The following is a 23,549-nucleotide window of genomic DNA, read 5'->3' as shown; positions in this document are numbered from 1 at the left end:
AGTTGCAGATCTGATTTCAAGCCCGGCAAAATTCAGCCTTCAACTGGACGAGACCACAGACGTTTCCAATCTAAGCCAGCTTGCTGTATTCGTGCGCTATGTGAAAGACGACATGATAAAGGACGATTTTTTATTTTGTAAGCCTCTTACAACAACAACTAAGGCAGCCGATGTGAAGAAACTTGTGGATGACTTCTTCAAAGACAACAATCTTTCGTGGGATATGGTTTCTGCAGTTTGTTCGGACGGAGCTCCAGTCATGCTGGGAAGAAAGTCTGGTTTTGGTGCGCTAGTGAAAGCCGATGCACCACACATCATTGTTACGCATTGTATTCTGCACAGGCATGCGTTGGCAACAAAAACCTTGCCTCCAAAACTGGCAGAAGTAGTAAAAATTGTAGTGGAATGTGTGAACTATGTGCGAACTAGTGCTCTGCGGCATTGCATCTTCAGTGAGCTGTGTAAAGAAATGGGCTCTGAATTCAAGGTACTTCTGTACCATTCTAACGTTCGGTGGTTATCCCGGGGACAGGTGCTGAATCGTGTTTTTGCCGTGCGTGTGGAATTATCCCTGTTTTTGCAAGAGCACCAACATTGTCATGCAGATTGCTTCAAAAATTCTGAGTTCATTCTCATTTTAGCGTACATGGCCGATATCTTCGCAGCTCTCAATCATCTCAATAAAAAGATGCAGGGCGGTGGAGTCAACATCATCGAAGCGGAGGAAAACCTGAAGGCTTTTCATAAAAGGCTATCGTTATGGAAACGACGAACAGAGAACAATAACTTCGCAAACTTTCCCCTGCTGGACGACTGTAAGTAAGATCGAAGATGTATCTGGAATCGGAGACATTTCTGTATCTGCGGAACTGAGGCAAGCAATTGCCACGCACTTAGATTTTGATGATTTTGTTCTTTGAACACAGTGATGTTGATGCACGGTTCATTTTGTGAAAAAAAATCATAATCGGTCGACCTCTAATACTAACCACCACTGCGACCTGTACGTTCACGTTGGCTGGCCCTCGCTTCATACTCGTCACCAAACCCACTGGCTCCAGGTCATCTACAAGTCTCTGCTGGGAAAAGCCCTGCCTTATCTCAGCTCACTGGTCACCATAGCAGAACCCACTCGTAGCACGCGCTCCAGCAGGTATATCTCACTGGTCACCCCAAAGCCAATTACTCCTTTGGTCGCCTTTCCTTCCAGTTCTCTACTGCCAATGACTGGAACGAACTGCAAAAATCACTGAAGCTGGAGACTCATATCTCCCTCACTAACTTTAAGCACCAGCTGTCAGAGCAGCTCACAGATCATTGCACCTGTGTATAGGCCATCTGTAAACAGCCTATCCAACTACCTCATCCCCATACTGTATTTATTTATCTTGTTCCTTTGCACCCCAGTATCTCTACTTGCACGTTCATCTTCTGCACATCTACCATTCCAGTGTTTAATTGCTATATTGTAATTACTTCGCCACCATGGCCTATTTATTGCCTTACCTCCCTTATTTTTGCACTCACTGTATATAGACTTTCTCTTTTTCTACTGTATTATTGACTGTATGTTTTGTTTATTCCATGTAAACTCTGTGTTGTGTCGAACTGCTATGCTTTTTCTTGGCCAGGTCGCAGTTGCAAATGAGAACTTGTTCTCAACTAGCCTTCCTGGTTAAATAAAGGTGAAATAAACAAATTAAAAATCTGTGATCTTTGTGACCAATACCCCTGAGTCTGAAAGCAGTAGAACACATTTAATTATTGATAGATGGATGGGGTGAGGGAGAAAGAAAATAGAAACGGCTGGAATCCATCTTCCACAGTGTTGTTGTAACAGTTTTGATTTAAATTGAGTTTAGCCTCCAATGGTAAGGGCTTGGAGTTGAGACTCTGTCGTGCAGGGGTTGTTGCATGGTTCTTCCAGGGTTCTGTAAATCTGTAACTGTTCACAGTTCTACACCACAGACCAAGAGCACTTACCCTGACACACATTTAGGCACAAGCAATGGCCCCAGCAGCTCCCGCAGCCAGTCAAGCATGTGAAGCAGAAAACTTAAAGTTATGTGCTCTCATAATGGACATCGTACATGAGTGCAGGCCTTAATTAAAAAGAGAGGATGTATGGCCATGTGATAACCTACATGTTAACTCACACTTAGAATATCACATTATTAAATACACACCTCTCTCATGTGGGATCATTCATTCCCTTAATATTATACTGCAGTTGCTGTTCAAATTTTCTCCAGCCATATATCACTTGGTTTATTTTGATTTGTTTATAGTATTTGTTAACTTTTTGACAATACAAAAGCATACAATTTAACATTTACATCCACACATTTCAACAGACATGAATGACCTCACACTTGCTCAGTCCCACATGTTCCCACTGTAACCTCGCCCATCCTGCCCGTCTCACAATAACACTTTCTCATTTCTCATCCCCTGGACAGCTCTAGTGCTTGCAATACTTTATGCCATATAGCTTCAAACTGCACTATTCTGCCTCTCTGTAGCCCACATTTTTTCAGTATTTAATGTGTTTGAGATATCCATTGTCTTAACGATAGAGGGTCATTTAATTTACAGTTGTTTAGCAAACCCTTTTCAAAATTATTGATGAAAAAGTACAGTCAGTCCAACACATTGGGTGTTCTCCTTGAATGCCATGTTTTAAATTATGCAAATAGGCAGATTTAAAGATAATTTATATTGTAAAACTTCTGACAGCCAACTCTCTAACTCCGCCCGTAACTTTTGGACTTCATAGCACTCCCAGAAAGCATGAATCATTGAGTCACTGTTAGTTTTAGACATGACTCTGCCGTTGTGCTGTAAAATTTGGGATTTTAGTCTCTTGTATAAACATTTCTGTCCATTAGTTTATACTGGATTAAGAGTACATTTTGTGTATGTTCCAACACTTGTGTGCCGATATCTTGTGCCAATATCAGTTATTTTTAGATCTTGGTTCCAATAGTTTATTTATTTTTTCCCAAAGAGATTCAGTTGGATAGGCTTTCTGCAATGTTTTGTACATCTTACCTCGTATGAGTATCCTTTTCTTACTCAAATAGAATTCCCTCATTTGCTTTGATGTCCAAAAGTCTTCAGATCAATATTTCATGATATACAACTTTTAAGTTGCTTGCATTTGACAATGTATACGTTGGTCAGTCCAAAATTCCTTTCTTAATTCTGTCATGTCAGTAATTGTATTTCCTATTGCCAAGTTATTTATTGTTTCCATGCGGGCCAATTCATCGGTGAATTCTGAAAAGCTTTCCAAGTATTGTTCTATAGTGGTGTATTTTTAGGGATTGATATTGGTTCTTGTAGAATCTGTTTCATTTTCTTCCATATTGTTATAGTTTTCAATGTTCTTAGCTCCATCCTTTGAAAAAAGACATGAAAAGATTCTGGGGATGATCATGTGCATCTTCAGTATTGTTTTCAGTATTTTCAGTATTGTTCCTCTTTAGTGCGTTTAACTATATGTTGCAAGTAAAAGCCTTGGGTGGCGAGTTGATACATTTCTACATCTGGAAGGTTAAAACTACCCTCAGAACTATGAGCATGCAATACTTTACCATGTATTCTATTTTATTTGCCCATATAAAGTCTGTTATGGCAGAGTATACTTTTTAAAATAATGTCTTCGTGGGGTAATTGGTTTTGCCGAAAATAAATATAAAAACTTTGGAAACTATGCCATTTTAAAGAGGTTTATATTACCTTTAAGATTTATGGGAAGATTGTCCCATTTAATTAGATATGCTTTCATGTTGTTGAGTAATGGGATAAAGTAAACTTTACATATTTGTTGTTTGTCACGTTCTGCAAAAAGGAGGGGGGAGAGAGGGCATCCCTGTCTCGTGCCCCTTTTCTAAAGAAATATCATCACATGTGTTATTTGTTTATTTTTTTCTTTGGGATATTTGTATTACATTTTTATGAAATGTATTATTTCATCTGATAAGTTGAAGGCTACCAAAGTTTTGACTAGAAAAGGCCATTCAAGATGATTGGAAGCCTTTTTGGCTTTTTTATTGTATTGTATTATACTGAAACTTGTTCTTGTATTTCTTTGTAAGTGTCTGTTTTAATAAACCTTGTTTGATTAATATGTATCAAGTCTGATAAGATCTTTTGTAATTCTGTTGCTTATGAATGCTTATTATTTTGTTGTCACAATTTATTCAACTTATGTGTCTGTATTCTGCAGACTGAAATAACTGTTTGATACATGTACAGTTGAAGTCGGGAGTTTGCATGACCTGAAAGGCCGCTCAGCAAGGAAGAAGCCACTGCTTCAAAACTGCCATAAAAAAGCTAGACTACGATTTGCAACTGCACATGGGGACCAAGATCGTACTTTTTGGAGAAATGTCCTCTGGTCTGATGAAACAAAAGTACAACTGTTTAGCCATAATGATCATCGTTATGTTTGGAGGAAAAAGGGGGATGCTTGCAAGCCGAAAAATACCATCCCAAGCGTGAAGCACGAGGGTGGCAGCATCATGTTGTGGGGGTGCTTTGCTGCAGGAGGGACCGATGCGGAAGGAAAATTGAGGAAGAAAATGATGTGTATATATTGAAGCAACATCTCAAGACATCAGTTAAGTTAAAGCTTGGTCGAAAATTGGTCTTCCAAATGGAAGATGGCAAAATGGCTTAAGGACAACAAAGTCAAGGTATTGGAAGGGCCATCACAAAGACCTGACCTCAATCCTATAGAAAATGTGTGGGCAGAATTGAAAAAGCATGTGTGAGCAAGGAGGCCTACAAACCTGACTCCGTTACACCAGCTCTGTCAGGAGGAATGGGCCAAAATTTACCCAGCTTATTGTGGGAAGCTTGTGGAAGGCTACCCGAAACGTTTAACCCAAGTGAAACAATTTAAATGCAATGCTCCCAAATACTAATTGGGTGTATGTAAACTTCTGACCCACTGGGAATGTGATGAAAGAAATAAAAGTTTAAATAACTCATTCTCACTACTATTATTCTGACATTTCACATTCTTAAAATAAAGTGGTGATCCTAACTGACCTAAGACGATTACTTTTTATTAGGATTAAATGTCAGAAATTGTGAAAAACTGAGTTTAAATGTATTTGGCTAATGTGTATGTAAACTTCCGACTTCAACTGTAACTCGGAAGCACTGCATTGAGTGACGTGTTGTAATTTCAGTAAATAGGAACACTATTTTGTCACATAATATAAAATACATTTAAATGGGAAAGCAGTCCATACCTGGTGCTTTTCTCCGCCCTAATGTTTTACGAGTTTAATATTTATTTTGGGGTGACTCTTTTTTTTGTGTCTGTTGTAGTGTTGTTGAAATCAGATTTATATAGAAGCTTTTAAAATTGTTATTAATAGTGTAACTAATTAAAGGATTTTGTTTCTAATCAAACCATCGTTTAAAATTGTAACTTGTTTGGCGTGTATTAGTTTTGTCAGGGCTGTGTTTACCAGATTAATTTGCCATTAAATAGTATGCTTTAATTGAGTTTAACCTGTAGTAGTTGGCTCTCTTCAAAAGTAAAATATTATTTTCCTGCTTAAGTTCAGAAATTATGTTTTCTCCTTTACCTTGTAAAGATTTTATATGGGCTTTTTCTAAGATAGAGATTTTTTCTTCTTTCATTTTTATTTATAACTCCAATTACACTTTTTCAAGTATGAGATTATCATTCCCTAATGTATGCCTTAAAAACATGTTGTGGCTGGTGATGCTCTACTTGGGAGAGTGGGTCCACCGACAGACTGAAGTGAGGTGAGTGGAGGCATCACACAAACTTCAGGGAAGTGTCTGATGCCCTCCCAGTCGCCTAATAGGCAGTGTAATGATACGCTGAGAAAATAATCATTTTGTAAGTAAATAAATGAGAAGAGAGCTCATGCTTGTTTGATTGGTTAAGCAGGTAAATGACTAACTGGAAACTAGCAGGCAGAATGTTCTTTGAAAATGTTCTCTCTACTGATCCACCTCAGGTGGTTGGGAACCGCTGCGACTGTAACTGGCATCTCTGTCTGCCTCAATAGCTTACTTGGCACCAACACCAACTCTCTCTCTCGCTCACACACACACACACCACCTCTACTTCTCTCTCTCCCAACCCCCCCTCTCTCTCACTGTTGCTTTCTCACACATGCACAAACTCTGCCTTTACGTCTCTCACACACACACACACACACACACACACACACACTGTTGTTCAGGGCTCTGGAAGAATTGCAGAGTGCCTGCGGTGCTGTTTTCAGAAGGCTGAAGCACTCACTGCCATTCTACATTACCACCATACCCCTAGATACTCCAAAAACATTGACTAAGACTTTGGCTCTAACTGGCTCACCGTAGCGCTATGCTAGAACTCTTGATCTGTCCAACCCTCTGGCCTGTAGCTGTATTCGTAAAGATGATGTCAAGGCTATCATATCAAATTATACTCAATGGTGCCTTTCCATTTGGACCAGTCAGCTAGTGACGGAAGGTCAAGGGGACAGAAGAGTGGAGAGCTTGTGTTTCTTTCCTAGAATTCATCAAATTTAAATGAGGGCCAAATGTTTCATGTAGCATGAATAGCAATGGCTTCGATACAGACACCATGCCTTTTCTCTGTGATTTCATTACTATCTGGTATTGAATAAATGCTGGGAACGTCATTTGGAAAGTTAATTTCAGCCTGACTGGGATGTATACACAAAGCTATTAGTTTGGTGTAAATCGAAGATCACTATGTCATTGTGTGTTTCTCCTTGAGACAGATGTGGGCTCATACACACACACACACACACACTCCTAGCCGAGAGAGAAAGGAGTTACACAGACGGCTTTAACGCAATTAAATGTCTGTCAGACGGAAGTGGAACTCTTTAAATGTCAGCTGCTTTTCTACTGATTAAATGTCCACTTTGAATGCATTTGCTTTGACTCTATTATTATAAGAGGGTGGAAAAGTGTGTACTGTGTATAAATCTATACTATAGAAATATCAGTGCTACTTCAATGTCTGTAGGCTTATACTTTTGAGTGTATACAGTGCCTTCAGAAAGTATTAAATAGAGATTTTGTGTCACTGGCCTACATAAAATACCTCAATGTCAGTGCAATTATTTTTTCTTTTTTTAAAATGTTTACAAATGAATGAAAATCTCAATGGCTTGAGCTAATAAGTGTTCAACCCCTTTGTTAAGGCAAACCTCTAAGTTCAGGTTTTATTATTTATGTCCTGAATACAAAGCGTTATGTTTGGTGCAAATCCAGCCGAACACATCACTGAGTACCACTCTTCATATTTTCAAACATGGTGGTGGCTGCTTCTTGTTATGAGTATGCTTGTCATCGGCAAGGCATAACATTTTGTTGTTGCTGAAAATAAACGTAATAGAGCTAAGCACAGGCAAAATCCTGGAGGAAAACCTGGCTCAGTCTGCTTTCTAACAGCCACTGGGAGACAAATTCACCTTTCAGCAGGACAATATCCTAAAATATAGGGCCAAATGTACACTGCAGTTACTTTCCAAGACGACATTCAATGGTCCGGAGTGGCCTAGTTACAGTTTTGACTTAAATTGGCCTCAAAATCTATGGCAAGACTTGAGAATGTCCGTCTAGCAATGATCAACAACCAACTTGACAGAGCTTGAAGAATTTAAATAATAATGTGCAAATATTGTACAATCCAGGTGTGCAACCTCTTAGAGACTTACCCAAAAAGACTCACAACTGTAATCACTGCCAAAGGGGATTATAACATGTATTGACTCAGGTTTGGGAATGATTATGTAAGTGAGATATTTCTATATTTCAAAAAGTACCCAATTTGTCATACTTGAGTCATTTTCTATTAAAGGTATCTTAACTTTTACTCAAGTAAAAGTGAATCACCCAGTAAAATAGTACTTGAGTAAAACTCTAAGTATTTGTTTTTAAATATACTAAAGTATCAAAAGTAAATGTAATTGCTAAAATATACTTAACTATTGAAAGCAAAATAATAAATAATTTCAAATTCCCTGTATTAAGCAAACCAGATGGCACCATTTTCTAGTTTTTTGTTATTTATGGGTAACCAGGGGCACACTCCAACATAGACATAATTTTTCAAACAAAGCATTTGGGTTTAGTGAGTCCGTCAGATCAGAGGCATTAGGGATGACGAGGGATGTTCTCTTGATACATGCATGAATTGGACTATTTTCCTGTCATGCTAGCCATTCAAAATATAACAAGTACCTTTGAGTGTCGGGGAAAATGTATGGAGTAAAAAGTACATAGTTGCCTTTTGGAATATAATGAAGTAAAGGTAGAAGTTAACAAAAATATAAATTGTAAAGTACAGATATCTCCAAAAACTCCTTAAGTAGTACTTTAAAGTGTTTTTAATTAAGTACTTTACGCCACTGTACATTTGCAAACATTTCTAAAAACACATAATTACTTTGTCATTATGGGGTATTGTGTGTAGATGGGTGAGGGGGGAAAAAAATATATTTAATCAATTTTGACACGACAAAATTTGTACAAAGTAAAGCGGTATCACTACTTTCTGAAGGCACTGTTTACTCTATGGATGGTATAGACATGTCAATGCAATATTCATCTCTGTAAATCCTATTGAGTGTACATACCCTGGATGGTATAGAAATGCCAATGCTACTTTCATTTCTGTATATCCTTTTGAGTGTACTCTGACCATGGTATCGAAATCCCAGAGGCATTTCAATATGTATATCCTGTGTATACTCTCTCCGGATTGTTTAGAAAAGCCAGTGCTACTTCAGTCTCTGTATCCTATTGTCAAGCATTGTGGGATATGCTTGTGATGGCAGCAACATATGAGGCAGTCACACTCCCAATCTGTTCGATCACAACTACCAGGACAGACATGTATCTTAATCAGACAGAAGTTTACACCTTCTCATCTCTCAGTGTAGAGGTCTTAATAGACTCCATGCCATAACTCACAACAGCTAGAAGCTAAATGACAAGCATCCGACGTGCTCCACTCATCAATCTCTACTCCCAAAAGAAATTATGGAAATGATGCCATTTTTGGGGGTGTATTTGTACACATACAAAAGCCGACATTCAATCAATTGCAAAAAATTACAAACAAATTGTGAGTTATGGCCTTGAGTCTATTACGCTGAGAGATGAGAAAGTGTAAACTTCTGCCTGATTAATACAATGCCCTCGCCGTTCATCAGAAAAACTTGTAGTTTTGTCCAAACTTGGGCTGTGAGTGGAGACTCATTTAAACTGCATGTAGCTTGATGAATCACCACGCGAGAGTGATTTGGTGTAGTTGTAGCACGTGCACGCGCACACACACACACGGAGGGAGAGAGAGACAAATAGAGGTGTAGAGAAAAGGAGCGAGAGAGGAAGGTAGAGAGCTAGAGGCAGGACCTCCCATGTAAATTGGTTTTAATACACTCTGTTAATGGACTTTCTCACATGGGCCGTATGAATCCACTCAACAGAGGCATTTACTGAAAGGAATCATGTAGGGGGGGAAAACAAAAGAAAAAACACAATACTGAGGATGTAAATGTATACACACTCTCCCTGCATCACTCTCTCTCTCCCCCTGCATCTCTCTCTCTCTCCCCCTGCATCACTCTCTCTCTCCCCCTGCATCACTCTCTCTCTCCCCCGGCATCAGTCTCTCTCTCCCCCTGCATCACTCTCTCTCTCCCGGCATCGTTCTCGCTCTCTCCCCCTGCATCGTTCTCGCTCTCTCTCCCTGCATCGTTCTCGCTCTCTCCCCCTGCATCGTTCTCGCTCTCTCTCCCTGCATCGCTCTCTCTCTCTCCCTGCATCTCTCTCCCCCCCCTGCATCGCTCTCTCTCCCCCCCTGCATCGCTCTCTCTCCCCCCCTGCATCGCTCTCTCTCCCCCCCTGCATCGCTCTCTCTCCCCCCCTGCATCGCTCTCTCTCCCCCCCTGCATCGCTCTCTCTCCCCCCCTGCATCGCTCTCTCTCCCCCCCTGCATCGCTCTCTCTCCCCCCCTGCATCGCTCTCTCTCCCCCCCTGCATCGCTCTCTCTCCCCCCCTGCATCGCTCTCTCTCCCCCCCTGCATCGCGCTCACTCCCCCCCTGCATCGCTCTCTCTCCCCCCTGCATCGCTCTCTCTCCCCCCTGCATCGCTCTCTCTCCCCCCTGCATCGCTCTCTCTCCCCCCTGCATCGCTCTCTCTCCCCCCCTGCATCGCTCTCTCCCCCCCTGCATCGCTCTCTCTCCCCCCCTGCATCGCTCTCTCTCCCCCCCTGCATCGCTCTCTCTCCCCCCTGCATCGCTCTCTCTCCCCCCCTGCATCGCTCTCTCTCCCCCCCTGCATCGCTCTCTCTCCCCCCCTGCATCGCTCTCTCTCCCCCCCTGCATCGCTCTCTCTCCCCCCCTGCATCGCTCTCTCTCCCCCCTGCATCGCTCTCTCTCCCCCCCTGCATCGCTCTCTCTCCCCCCCTGCATCGCTCTCTCTCCCCCCCTGCATCGCTCTCTCTCCCCCCCTGCATCGCTCTCTCTCCCCCCCTGCATCGCTCTCTCTCCCCCCTGCATCGCTCTCTCTCCCCCCTGCATCGCTCTCTCTCCCCCCTGCATCGCTCTCTCTCCCCCCCTGCATCGCTCTCTCTCCCCCCTGCATCGCTCTCTCTCTCCCCCTGCATCGCTCTCTCCCCCCCTGCATCGCTCTCTCTCCCCCCCTGCATCGCTCTCTCTCCCCCCCTGCATCGCTCTCTCTCCCCCCTGCATCGCTCTCTCTCCCCCCCTGCATCGCTCTCTCTCCCCCCCTGCATCGCTCTCTCTCCCCCCTGCATCGCTCTCTCTCCCCCCCTGCATCGCTCTCTCTCCCCCCTGCATCGCTCTCTCTCCCCCCCTGCATCGCTCTCTCTCCCCCCCTGCATCGCTCTCTCTCCCCCCCTGCATCGCTCTCTCTCCCCCCCTGCATCGCGCTCACTCTCCCCCCCTGCATCGCGCTCACTCTCCCCCCCTGCATCGCGCTCACTCTCCCCCCCTGCATCGCGCTCACTCTCCCCCCCCTGCATCGCGCTCACTCTCCCCCCCCTGCATCGCGCTCACTCTCCCCCCCCTGCATCGCGCTCACTCCTCCCCCCCCTGCATCGCGCTCACTCTCCCCCCCCCCCCTGCATCGCGCTCACTCCCCCCCCCCCTGCATCGCGCTCACTCTCCCCCCCCTGCATCGCGCTCACTCTCCCCCCCCTGCATCGCGCTCACTCCCCCCCCCCCTGCATCGCGCTCACTCTCCCCCCCCTGCATCGCGCTCACTCTCCCCCCCCTGCATCGCGCTCACTCTCCCCCCCCTGCATCGCGCTCACTCTCCCCCCCCTGCATCGCGCTCTCTCTCCCCCCCCTGCATCGCGCTCACTCTCCCCCCCCTGCATCGCGCTCTCTCCCCCCCTGCATCGCGCACTCTCCCCCCCCTGCATCGCGCACTCTCCCCCCCTGCATCGCGCACTCTCCCCCCCTGCATCGCGCTGTCTCCCCCCCCTGCATCGCGCTCTCTCCCCCCCTGCATCGCGCTCTCTCCCCCCCTGCATCGCGCTCTCTCCCCCCCTGCATCGCGCTCTCTCCCCCCTGCATCGCGCTCTCTCCCCCCCTGCATCGCGCTCTCTCCCCCCCTGCATCGCGCTCTCTCCCCCCCTGCATCGCGCTCTCTCCCCCCCCCTGCATCGCGCTCTCTCCCCCCCCCCTGCATCGCGCTCTCTCCCCCCCCCCTGCATCGCGCTCTCTCCTCCCCCCCTGCATCGCGCTCTCTCCCCCCCCCGCATCGCGCTCTCTCCCCCCCCCCCTGCATCGCGCTCTCTCCCCCCCCCTGCATCGCGCTCTCTCCCCCCCCCTGCATCGCGCTCTCTCCCCCCCCCTGCATCGCGCTCTCTCCCCCCCCCTGCATCGCGCTCTCTCCCCCCCTGCATCGCTCTCTCTCCCCCCTGCATCGCTCTCTCCTGCTAAATTGTGTGGCCCTTCATGTATGTTACCCACAATACCCAGGACCTCCTGATGAACAGAACTGTTGGTTAAGTCGCCCGTAATCAATCTTCCGTCTGTGGTGTTTAGTTGGTTGTGTCTGCGTTGGTGCGTGCAAGCGCAGTACACAGTAGATGGGTTGAGACTTCTTTGCAGTATGATAGTGACTGCCCCAGCGTTCTCCATCAGTGATCTACAGTGGAAGGGTTGAGACTTCGTTGCAGTGTAATAGTGACTGCCCCTGCGTTCTCCATCAGTGATCTACAGTGGAAGGGTTGAGACTTTGTTGCAGTGTGATAGTGACTGCCCCTGCGTTCTCCATCAGTGATCTACAGTGGAAGGGTTGAGACTTCGTTGCAGTGTAATAGTGACTGCCCCTGCGTTCTCCATCAGTGATCTACAGTGGAAGGGTTGAGACTTCGTTGCAGTGTGATAGTGACTGCCCCTGCGTTCTCCATCAGTGATCAATAAACACCACACCAGGGCGCCATGACGAGGGGGCTAAGTCGATTTTTTTTTTTCATCCTTACTCACAAATCTCCTAAAAGTAGTTATCACTCCCCACAATAGTGGCCTGTGGTGCGGCGCTCTGCCTTGCTGCCAGACTGTCATTCGAGACCTGCAGTTTATCGCTGTGTCTGTGTGTCTGGCTCGGCCCAGACCCACCGCAGTGAGCCAAAAGCACAGCTAAATAATTAAGCTGCTTCTTTCTGTCCCCCGCTTCGCTGTGTGCCGCCTGCGATACGGACAGGACTCAGTAACCATAGTCGCCGCCTCAATACAGTGATTTCAGAGAGGAGGAATAAATACATGTCGCTATTGTCTTAGATGCTCTCGCTGCTTTCTGTTTGGCTCTATCTTAGGAGGTGATTTAATGGACTCGAGGACAGATTTGGAGAAACAGGGTTGTGAATTCATCTCTACTGGGTCTGTGAGGTTTCCTCTGGGTCTGTGGCTGTGTCTCTGCTTGTGCCTTCATCTCGGTTAAACCAGAGCTAAAATCTTCCATAATGTGTTAGTCCATTACTATCCCCAAGAAGCACTGTCACACACACTAAGCGCACACAGTCCACCCTCTATCTATCCACTTTGATCTCTCGTTAACTCTGTGGGGAGAAAAGGCCGCAGAGTCCTCTTGAGAAGTACCAGGCTTTTCATTTGACTTAATGCAATCTGAGCACCATCCAGGAATGTCCTATTCAGTGTACAATTGAGTCGATGGGTGTTGGGTTTACCTTTTTTGTGCAGGTGCTTGGAACTGTACTTTGCGTAAGTGGTCGACTTGAAAGGCCTTCTAATTCCTAAAGAGGATGCTTTAGCACATGGACCCGTCCTTTTCTAAACCATGTGCATTTCTGCCGCTGGCCTTGCTTCTTTAGAGAGGCTGTTAATTGTTCCGATGTTCTGAGGGGCCTCTTTTGATGCTGTTATCAATGTGACTCAATCAGACATTAGACACACTCGTTGTACGCCCCCCCCCCCTCATTCTGAAGTGCCCCCTACCTGTGTTAGTAAAGTGATTTCTGCAGCAGCCTGTGAGATGTGTGTAATTAAGGTATATTAAGCTCATTAGTGGAATATCAATGATAGCCAACAGCTGGTCATTAGAATGTTTAAGTCATGAATGAAGGACTCTCACCAGCCAGTCACCGGGGAGGTGGGTTTGACTACTAGCTTATTCTATACATTGGGTAGGACACTGAATCCTAGTTGTCCCATAGAATGTCCTCTGGAGGTCCATATACTCCATTATGTACCATTATATGCAGCACTTTACACTGTGCTCGACCGCCATATCCAGCTTTCTCACATTTGCGTTTCTAGGATGTTTGACAGTGAAGCTAACACTGTGCCTCTGACTAAACTAGTCAACAAACAACATGGCCTTGTCCATTCAAATGCTCCCACGTACACTACAAACGTATGTGGATGCCGCTCGTCGAATGTCTCATTCCAAAATCATAGGCATTAATATGGAGTTGTTCACCTCTTTGCTGCTATAACAGCCTCTTCTGGGAAGGCTGTCCACTAGATGTCGGAACATTGCTGCGGGGACTTGCTTCCTTTCAGCCACGAGCATTAGTGAGGTTGGGCACTGATGTTTGGCAATTAGGGCCTGGCTCGCAGTCGGCATTGCAGTTAATCTCAAAGGTGTTCGATGGGGTTGAGGTCAGGGCTTTGTGCAGGTCACTCAAGTTCTTCAAATCCAATCTCGACAAATAATTTCTGTATGGACCTTGCTTTTTGCACGGGGGCATTGTCATGCTGAAACAGGAAAGGGGCTTCCCCAACTGTTGCCACAAAGTTGGAAGCACAGAACCGTCTAGAATGTCATTATATGCTGTAGCGTTAAGATTTCCCTTCACTGGAGCTAAGGGTGAGCCCGAACCATGAAAAACAGCCCCAGACCATTATTCCTCCTCATCCAAACTTTACAATTGGCACTATGCATTTGGGCAGGTAGAGTTTTCCTGGCATCGGCCAAACCCAGATCCGCCCATCGGACTGCCAGATGGTGAAACGTGATCCCATCACTCCAGAGAACGCATTTCCACTGAGTCCAATGGTGGAGATCTTTACACCACTCCAGCCAACGCTTGGCATTGAGCATGATGGTATTAGGCTTGTGTGCGGCTGCTCTGCTATGGAAACCCATTTCATGAAGCTCCCAACGAACAGTTATTGTGCTGATGTTGCTTCCAGAGGCAGTTTAAAACACGGTAGTGGGTCTTGCAACTGAGGACACGCGCTTTAGCTCGGTCCCATTCCGTGAGCTTGTGTGGCCTACCACTTCGCAGCAGGGCGTTGTTGCTCCTAGACGTTTCCGCTTCAGAATGACAGCACTTACAGTTGACCGGGGCAGCTCTAGCAAGGCCGAAATTTGACGAACTGACTTGTTGGAAAGGTGTTACACGTTGGAAGTCACTGAGCTCTACTGCCAATGTTCTACTGCCAATGTTTGACTATGGAGATTGCATGGCTGTCTTCACGATTTTGTTCAGCTGTCAGCAACGGGTGTGGCTGAAATAGCCAAATCCACTAATTATATACTGAACAAAAATATAAATGAAACATGGAAAGTGTTGGTCCCATGTTTCATGAGCTGAAATATAAGATCCCAGAAATGTTCCATACAGACAAAAAGTTTATTTCTCTCAAATGATATGCATAAATTTCTTTATATCCGTGTTAGTGAGCATTTCTCCTTTGCCAAGATAATCCATCCACCTGACAGGTTTAGGCATAGCAAGAAGCTGATTAAACAGCACGGTCCATATACAGGTGCACCTTGTGCTGGAGACAATAAAAGGCCACTCTAAAATGTGCAGTTTTGTCACACAACACAAAGCCACAGATGTCTCAAGTTTTGATGGAGCGGGCGATTGACATGTTCGGCTGCAGGTTTGTCCACCAGAGCGGTTGCCAGATAATTTAATGTTAATTTCTCTACCTTAAGCTGCCTCCAATGTCATTTTAGAGAATTTGGCAGTATGTCCAACCGGCCTCACAATCGCAGACCAAGTGTAATCACGCCAGCCCAGGACCTTCACATCAGGCTTCTTCACCTACATAATCGTCTGAGACCAGCAACCCGGAAAAGTGATGAAACTGAGTTTGCACAAACTGTCAGAAACCGTCTCAGGCATAAATATTCTAATTGTCTCCACACAACCAAGATGGGGGCCTCTAAAATGTTCTCAAATATTTAGCCTCGCCAACGGGCCGACCGAGCCCATTGCCACGTCCCTACCACAGACCCTTTTTGATCTCAAACAACAACAACCCTGGAACAGAAACAGATTTGTTATTTGCAAGAGTGGGGGAATTGCAATAAATAAAATAATTAATTTCCAATTATTTACCGTCTGTAAGGATGGGGATTAATAGTAATTAAAAAATCGTAGGAACAAGACATATAGATCTTAACAAACTGTCTTCCAGTCTACAAATAATTTGCTTATCTCATTCTATTTCATTTTTTTTTTTTTTTTTTTTTACCTTGGCAAGTCAGTTAAGAACAAATTCTTATTTTCAATTAATACCTAGGAACAGTGGGTTAACTGCCTTGTTCAGGGGCAGAACGACAGATTTTTACCTTGTCAGCTCGGGTATTCGATCTTGCAACCTTTCGGTTACTTGTCCAAAGCTCTAACCACTAGGCTACCTGCCGCCCCTTCCATCTCAGTTCAGCTATATGTTTGTACAGTATAGTGTAACCTTGCCCAGTGGCACATGTCAAGTGAGTTGATGGAAGAATAGTGGGAGAGAACACATTTATGCATGCATGTTCGATTCTGCTGGCCACGCACGCATGCACACACATAAACACACACGCACGCATGCACACACATAAACACGCACGCACGCATGCACACACATAAACACGCACGCATGCACACACAAACACGCACGCACGCATGCACACACATAAACACGCACGCACGCATGCACACACATAAACACACACGCACGCATGCACACACAAACACACACGCACGCATGAACACACAAACACACACGCACGCATGCACACACATAAACACACACGCACGCATGAACACACGCACGCATGAACACACACGCACGCATAAACACACAAACGCACACACAAATGTGAACATGAACTTAACACGGGGAAATCACATTTAGCAGATGTTATTGCGAATGTTCAGATAGCTCCGAAACTATTGGGACATGCGATTTGTATGCAACCTGCGGTGTGTTGTCAGATATTCAAATGAGCGTCAGAATTTTTTTACATTTTTTTTTATCCTTCTCTGTCAGTCAGTGTTTAGCGCTGGTGGAGTTGTGAACATGTGAGACAGACACATAAGCAAGCAGGTACGCGCACACTCCTATGCACAGAGAGACATGTACACACAGCCGTCTTATTTCAAACAACTGTGTGGAGTGGGAAAAGAACTAGCCTGGACGAACCAAAGTAGGCAGCTACACAGTGCAATGGTAGGGAAAGCATTTTGCGCAAGTGTCACTGTCACCCCAGGCCGGGCCTGTCTCTGCTACTGCAGGAAGTGTTAACCAGATTCATTCCCCCCTCATCAGGCCCCAGTCAGAGGGCTTTATTAGGCTGGAGATGGAGGTCCTGCCGTCCCAGCCCCACTAACACACACTAATGCATCAATCTAGTGGGGGGGGGGTCTGGCAGGGGCTCGGCTGGGGCTAACTGTAACTCCATAAGGCTTTTTTTTTATTTTTTACTTCTGTCTCTCGTCGTTCCATGTCATTTCAGAAAGCCGTGACACCGACCACCTCAGGTTGATCTGAAATGCTTTCTGTGGTTTAGAAACAAATAATAAGCACTCCTGCAACATCATTATGATTGATTGCACACAAATTGGCTGTTTTAATTTATAGGATTGACATAATATTCAATGATTGTAGTACCTAACGTCCGATTTGGACCCCCCCCCCCCCAAATTTTTTTTTTAACAATGAGGTATCCGAAGAGGTCAAAGGACATCAACGGACCCACACACCACACGCCAATCCAACCCCAACAACGTGTATACATTATCAGTTCTCTGTTTAACATTATTTTTATTTAACTAGTAGGCAAGTCGGTTATTCACAATCACGGTCTAGGAACAGTGGGTTAACTGCCTTGTTCAGGGGCAGAACGACAGATTTTCGGTAACTGGCCCAAAGCTCGAACCACTAGGCTACCGCCAAATTAGTATGGAGTTGTGGGTCAGAATGTTGTTTCTTCATCCTGTTTTTTTTTTTTTTTCTTTTTTTTTTTTTTTCTTCTTTCCTGTTCAGAGAAGTTAGTCATCCTGATAATACCAGGTGACCATGGTGCTGTTCTGCTATTAGGTGATAATTTTTTTAAGACCCCCCCCCCTAATTGTTAATGGGATAGTTCACCTAAATTACAAAATACATGTTGTTTTTTTGTCTCGACCAGGTATGACAGCAACCCATGCTTTGGTTTTGTTTACCTGGCCACTGTTTCAAATGCTAACTTTTTAGCGTTTATGGCACAAATCCAATGCAAGTCAGTGGTACCTATATTAGCATTTTTGCGCTTCATATCCAAATCATGGGAACTGGTTAATAACATTATTTTACGTTTCAAGCGAAAAAAATGCCATCAAAGCGCCCATGCAAAGCAACTCACTCTGTCACTCAGAAACTTCTCTTTCCTGTGTCCTCCTGCCAGCTAGTTTTCTAGGCTATTTAAGGATACTATGATCATCACGTTTCACATTGGATTTATTAACAACAATAAGGAACGATGTCATTTGAATTCTGCTGCCGCTGCACACACAAGCTTGTTAGCTAGCCTCGGCATTGAGCCAACTTTTCTGACGTTCAAAGTTCCTCCGTATATTAGCCGCTTCTCCGTAGCTAGGTATCTTGCTGGGATATAATTATTTGACTCAGTGAAGTAATGATAGGCTTACTAATATCCTGAACGCATTATAATGCACGTCTTATCATGATGCCCGGAGCTTTAAGCCAAGGCCCTCTCTCTTGTACTCTCCCCACCCCGCAACATTTCAGTCGCGCCCTACACTTCTCTGCCTATCAAGCATACAAACAACTAGCTTGCCCGGTCCATAGAAAGCTGCTCTATCTGCACTGATTGGTGGAGTCATTTAATGAGCTAAATGTAAAGTAAAAAGGAACAGAAATGAACCATATAACCAGTACTACTTTCTGGTTCAAACCGGTTCAGAACTTTATTATGCTGGTCGTAACAGTGGAACGGAAGGAAAAACACAGTGCTTCTGTTCAGAACGAAACGACACGCAACGGATTGTTAAATAGAATTACTCGCTGATTAAAAGTGTATGTGTGTTCTGTGATGGTGCTTCTGCTTCACTGGTTGGTGTTATAAAGCAGGCGGTGTGTGTGAGGCGCTCCTTACTGAGACAGCCTCCCAGCTCCTCTCACTACTGTTGCCCCTGGCGACACCTTCCCATTCACTCACTGTAATGTTCAAAGAGTGGTGTGCCCTTCTCCTCTCACTTGGTTCTCGTTGTCTTTCTCTCTCTGGCCATATCAATTTGTCTGTGTCTAACTGCACTCCTCGCTCTCTCTCTCTCTGCCGCTCTCTACTTCTTTCTCTCTCTCCCTCTACCGCTACCCCTCTCTACCTCTACCTCTCTCTACCTCTACCTTCAGCGCCACTAAATCCTTTTGTTTCTTTCTCTGTCCCACAGGGTCTGATGATTCTGCTGCAGAACCTACCCACCATGCACTGGGGCAACGAGGAGGTCAGCGTGCTCCTGGCTGAGGCCTACAGGCTGAAGTTTGCCTTCGCTGACGCCCCCAACCACTACAAGAGATGAGTGTGGGCCCCTGACAGCTAGCTACTTGAACCCCTGACAGAGGCCCCCTGGCGGACAGATGGATGGATGGAACCCCTCCTTGACTTTCTTGTCCCTCTGCAGTCCACAACCGTTGCTACTCGTAGATGAAAACAAAAACGTTTGCATCACAAATGGCACCCTATCCTCTACAAAATGCATTATTTTTGACCAGAGCCCCAAGTAGAGCACTATGTAGGGAATAGGGGGCCATTTGGGAAGCCATTGCTTCTTGTTCTGTGTGTACCGTTCTAACCGACTGTTCTTCTTGACTCCTCTTCTCTTTGTTCTTAACCATGAAATTACATTTGTGCAACACTCCAACAACATCAATGCCTGTCCCATCGAAGTAGACCCCAACCAGAACAGACCTCCAGTCAGTGTGGTAGTGGAGATCTAGCTGCAGACCCATGGATGACTGACTGTTCTAGACTGTCCTGTACTGTTTGTCCGTGACTGGCCACCGTCCCCAAGGAACTCAGACCTTCTCCTAGAGGCCCAGTCACATTGAGTGGATCTCCACAGCAGGCGCAACATGTCCCGAGACCTAATGAATGAATTGTCTGAACGAACCTTGTTTGTGTGAGTGTGTGGGGGGGGGGGGGTAAGAGAGAGGTCTTTTGTACTTGGTTGATATGTCACTTTTAATTCCTAAGGAAACTGAGGACACATGTCATCATTCTAGTCATTCCTAGCTGGCATCGAGCTCTTTTTTTCGTGTCCGTGCTTTCAGTTCAAAACAAGCAGTCAATCCCCCAGAGACAAGTAGGTTTTAGTTCAAAACAGAAACACATTCACTTAAAAGTGAATAATTAGATCAGGAAGTATCTTATTGTTATGAATGATTTCGTTCTGACTCTGACATGGTCCGCAGGGCTGGATCTAATGATGTCTAACAACACTCTCTGAACTATATTATGCAAGATATGGAATATTTGTCGGTTGGCTGAGGGAGGGACGAGTATCGCGTGACTCTGCCTGACGTACGATCATCTCTGAACCTAGGACTCACTACCTAATTGGTGCTGCACAGTGCAGTGGTGAGCAGTCACCTTTTAGGCCAGGAGATTTCCTAGTGTGGTCACGTAGCCAGAAAACTTGTACCTGTATGTATACAGGTTGGTAATGGCAGATTTGGGCACAATTAAACAACTAAATTGTAATGCAGTGGCCTGTACAGTAACATGTCAGCACTATGGTTTTTGACTGACGGACATTCTGAACTTGAGCACCTCGCGCGACCTTGTTGTGAATGTGTTTTCAGTCAATTTACCTGGTAAAATAAAAACCCCAAAATATATACTTTTTTTTTTTTTGTCTTGAGTGAGGGAATTGCTGTACATTTTGAACGATGAGAAATACCGCTTTAATGTCATAATCTTGCCAAACACCCGTGAGTCCAAATGTGCACTTCACACTTCCATATCATAAAACTAATGTCATACACAGTGTCAACATTTCTGATCACTATGTTTGATATACAGTTACAAGATGATGTGGCGTCATACTCTGGGTTGTTCTGAACCGAACGAGCCTAATATTTGTCTGTTGTGAAGAAAATTTGCCACGGCACACGCACCTGAATGCACTCAAGACTCCGTTCTATGTGCACCAGGATTATACATTGCATTCTGAAAGCAAGTAACATCGTATTTTATAACTTAGCTAGTCATTTTGGCAATAGAACAAGCTTTCAAATGACGCCCACCTGACCCAGATGGCAATTTATAAATGGACTGTTTTTGGATTGCGTTAACAACAATAGTAATTGTGTGATGATGGGGATGCAGGGTTGTGTTCCAAACAAACCAAACACAAGTGTATTTGTGCTAGTTTCTCAACGGCACAGCTAGGAGAGCTCATGAAAGGCACCTTTATAGTTGAAGACTCTTCTTTGAGTCATTAAAGTGCTTTGAAATAACCTAGGGAACTATGCACACTTTGAAGAGGTACATGGCCACAAGGAGACACCAGTTAGTCCTCTCACTCAAACCCTTGTCCTTTTTTTTTTGTTTTGTGTTGCACCTACCACACATTTTCCAGGAATGTACTTATGTTACTGAATATATCCAGAGTATTTTCGGATTTTATCAACAAATGCAGCGAAAGTACAGTAAATGTAGAATGCACATCAAATCAAGTGTAATCATTTCCCCATAATCTCCTGTTCCCTTTCAACTGCTACCATGGTTATGCATATGCTTTTCATATTTCTTCTCTAAGAAACCTTTCACGTTAGCCGTATCCATATAGTCAAATTTCCATGCGTGTACAAAGGGTTAAAAAAATACTTCTCAAAACCCAGAAGTAGGACCATGAGTTTTGTGGTCAGAAAAAAACTTCTGGACTACGACAATTTGTAACTGATCATAGCCCAGAACTAGGGCCCATTCAGTTATTCAGTCTATTCAGGAACACTGACTGGGGATGTTAGGGTGGAATATGTTAACGCTCTCCATTTGCCTTCATTTGACTGCTTAGGGTTTTTATTTGATGTACCAAATTAGTTTCATTAGTTTGTTTTTACCTGGTGTAGAGCCCTCAAACACAACTCTGGACTCAACCCAGTTCCACTCCTATTTTTCATTGTTCCCCTCTAATCAGGGACTGATTTAATCCTGGGACAACAGGTGGGTGCAATTAATTATCAGGTAGAACAGAAAACCAACAGGCTCTGGCCCGCGTGGGTTAAGAGTTGTTATACCCCTTGTGTAGAGGGTGGATATACGATGTAAATTAGACGTTGAAATAATATTATGTACCACTTTTATCGTCAAAAACACCCTGCCAGGTAACGATGAAGACCAATAATTGTTGCATGAACCCCTCAATGGTGTGTGTGTTTATGTGGGTTGGGAGTGTATGTATAGATAGGGCAGCTTAAATACTCTGTATTTGAAACTCCTCAACTTCTTTTGATCATGTCGGTAATGTTTTTGCGCTCCATGTCAGCTCCAGGCCCAATTTCCTATTCTCACATTGATTAGAAACTTTTTAAAAACTGCACTTGATAAAAGTCCATTTTCTTCCCTTTTTTTGTACGAAATATATTATTTGGAATCAGCTTTAAAAGAAACAAATGTCTTTTTTTTGCATACTGTTTACATGAGCCTATTAAGTTGTGCCTAATGTAGAGATAGCAGATGATCATCATAGATATTTATTTTACCTTAATTTAAGCTCTGCAAATGAAACGAGAACGTTTATTCAGTTGATGCTCTCACACTCTGTTTGCTAAGCCATGACAGTATCTGCATCCAAAATGGCACCCTATTCCATATATAGTGCACTACTTTTGACCAGATCCCTATGGGCCCTGGTCAAAGTAGTGCCCGATATAGGGAATAGGGTGCCATTTGGGACGCAGCCGATGAGTCCACAGAATCGCATCAGTAAGTCTAGCAGCTGCCTTCTCTGGTGTCCTTATGTGTTTCAACTTGGTTTGATGTACCGAACAACCCTTACACACACCTTCGGTAAAAGTCAAAAGCCCCGGGTTGCCATGGTTACGGTGGTGACCGGGTGTCCGTCCGCTGGCTGGAGGCCTCGGACACACACACACACTGGACGTTGCAGTCAGCATCTCATGGGGCATGACCTAACATGTTTGGGTCTGCCTCCTAAAGCCTTTTTGTGGGGGGGTTGTATTTTACTGTTGCTCGGTTTCTTTTCAGAGATGTTCAAATGTTTCTGGCCAAACTACGACTGGTCCTCTTTCCCTTCTGACTTCTGACTAAGACATGTGAAAGTGTGAATCTCATACAGTGGAGAGTGATCGTGATTTTCTTTTCTTTTTTAAATACGTGTACAGAGAATGAATTTTGAAACAAAGATCTGTAAATAGAAAAGTGTAAATAAATGCTATATATGACCAAACTGTTTGTATACATTCATGGATGTACTGTAATATCATGCTTCAATATACCACGGCTAAGGGCTGTACTCATGCACTCCGCTTTGTGTCTTGCAGAAGAACAGCCCTAGCCATGGTATATTGGCCATATACCACCCCCCCTTGGGCCTTATTGCTATTATAAACGGCTTACCAACGTAATTAGAGCAGTAAAAATACATGTTTTGTCATACCTATGATAAACGGTCCGATATACCACGGCTGTCAGCCAATCAGCATTCAGGGCTCGAACCACCCAGTTCATAATATCAAATAAGATTACAAGAAGTGTATATATTCAACACCCGAACTACCCAGTG

General features: G+C 44.5%; 1 protein-coding gene across 4 annotated transcripts in view; it reads left to right on the top strand.

Moving 5' to 3' along the window:
• tbc1d22a (TBC1 domain family, member 22a) overlaps window positions 1–23,213 on the top strand; it is a 180,902-nt gene extending 157,689 nt beyond the window's left edge. For all 4 annotated transcript variants that reach the window (XM_036944449.2, XM_021563375.3, XM_021563377.3 and 1 more), the window contains one exon: window positions 19,191–23,213. In XM_036944449.2, coding sequence (XP_036800344.2) covers window positions 19,191–19,319 — 129 coding nt within the window. In that variant the 3' untranslated portion in view covers window positions 19,320–23,213. The remainder of the gene's footprint in view (window positions 1–19,190) is intronic.
• The last annotated feature ends 336 nt before the right edge of the window (window positions 23,214–23,549 follow it).

This window comes from Oncorhynchus mykiss, chromosome 15 (assembly GCF_057628025.1).
Source record: "Oncorhynchus mykiss isolate SJ-2025 chromosome 15, ASM5762802v1, whole genome shotgun sequence".
NCBI lineage: Eukaryota > Metazoa > Chordata > Actinopteri > Salmoniformes > Salmonidae > Oncorhynchus > Oncorhynchus mykiss.
Note: the sequence above shows the minus strand (reverse complement) of the source record. Positions and strands in the feature narration are given on the sequence as shown.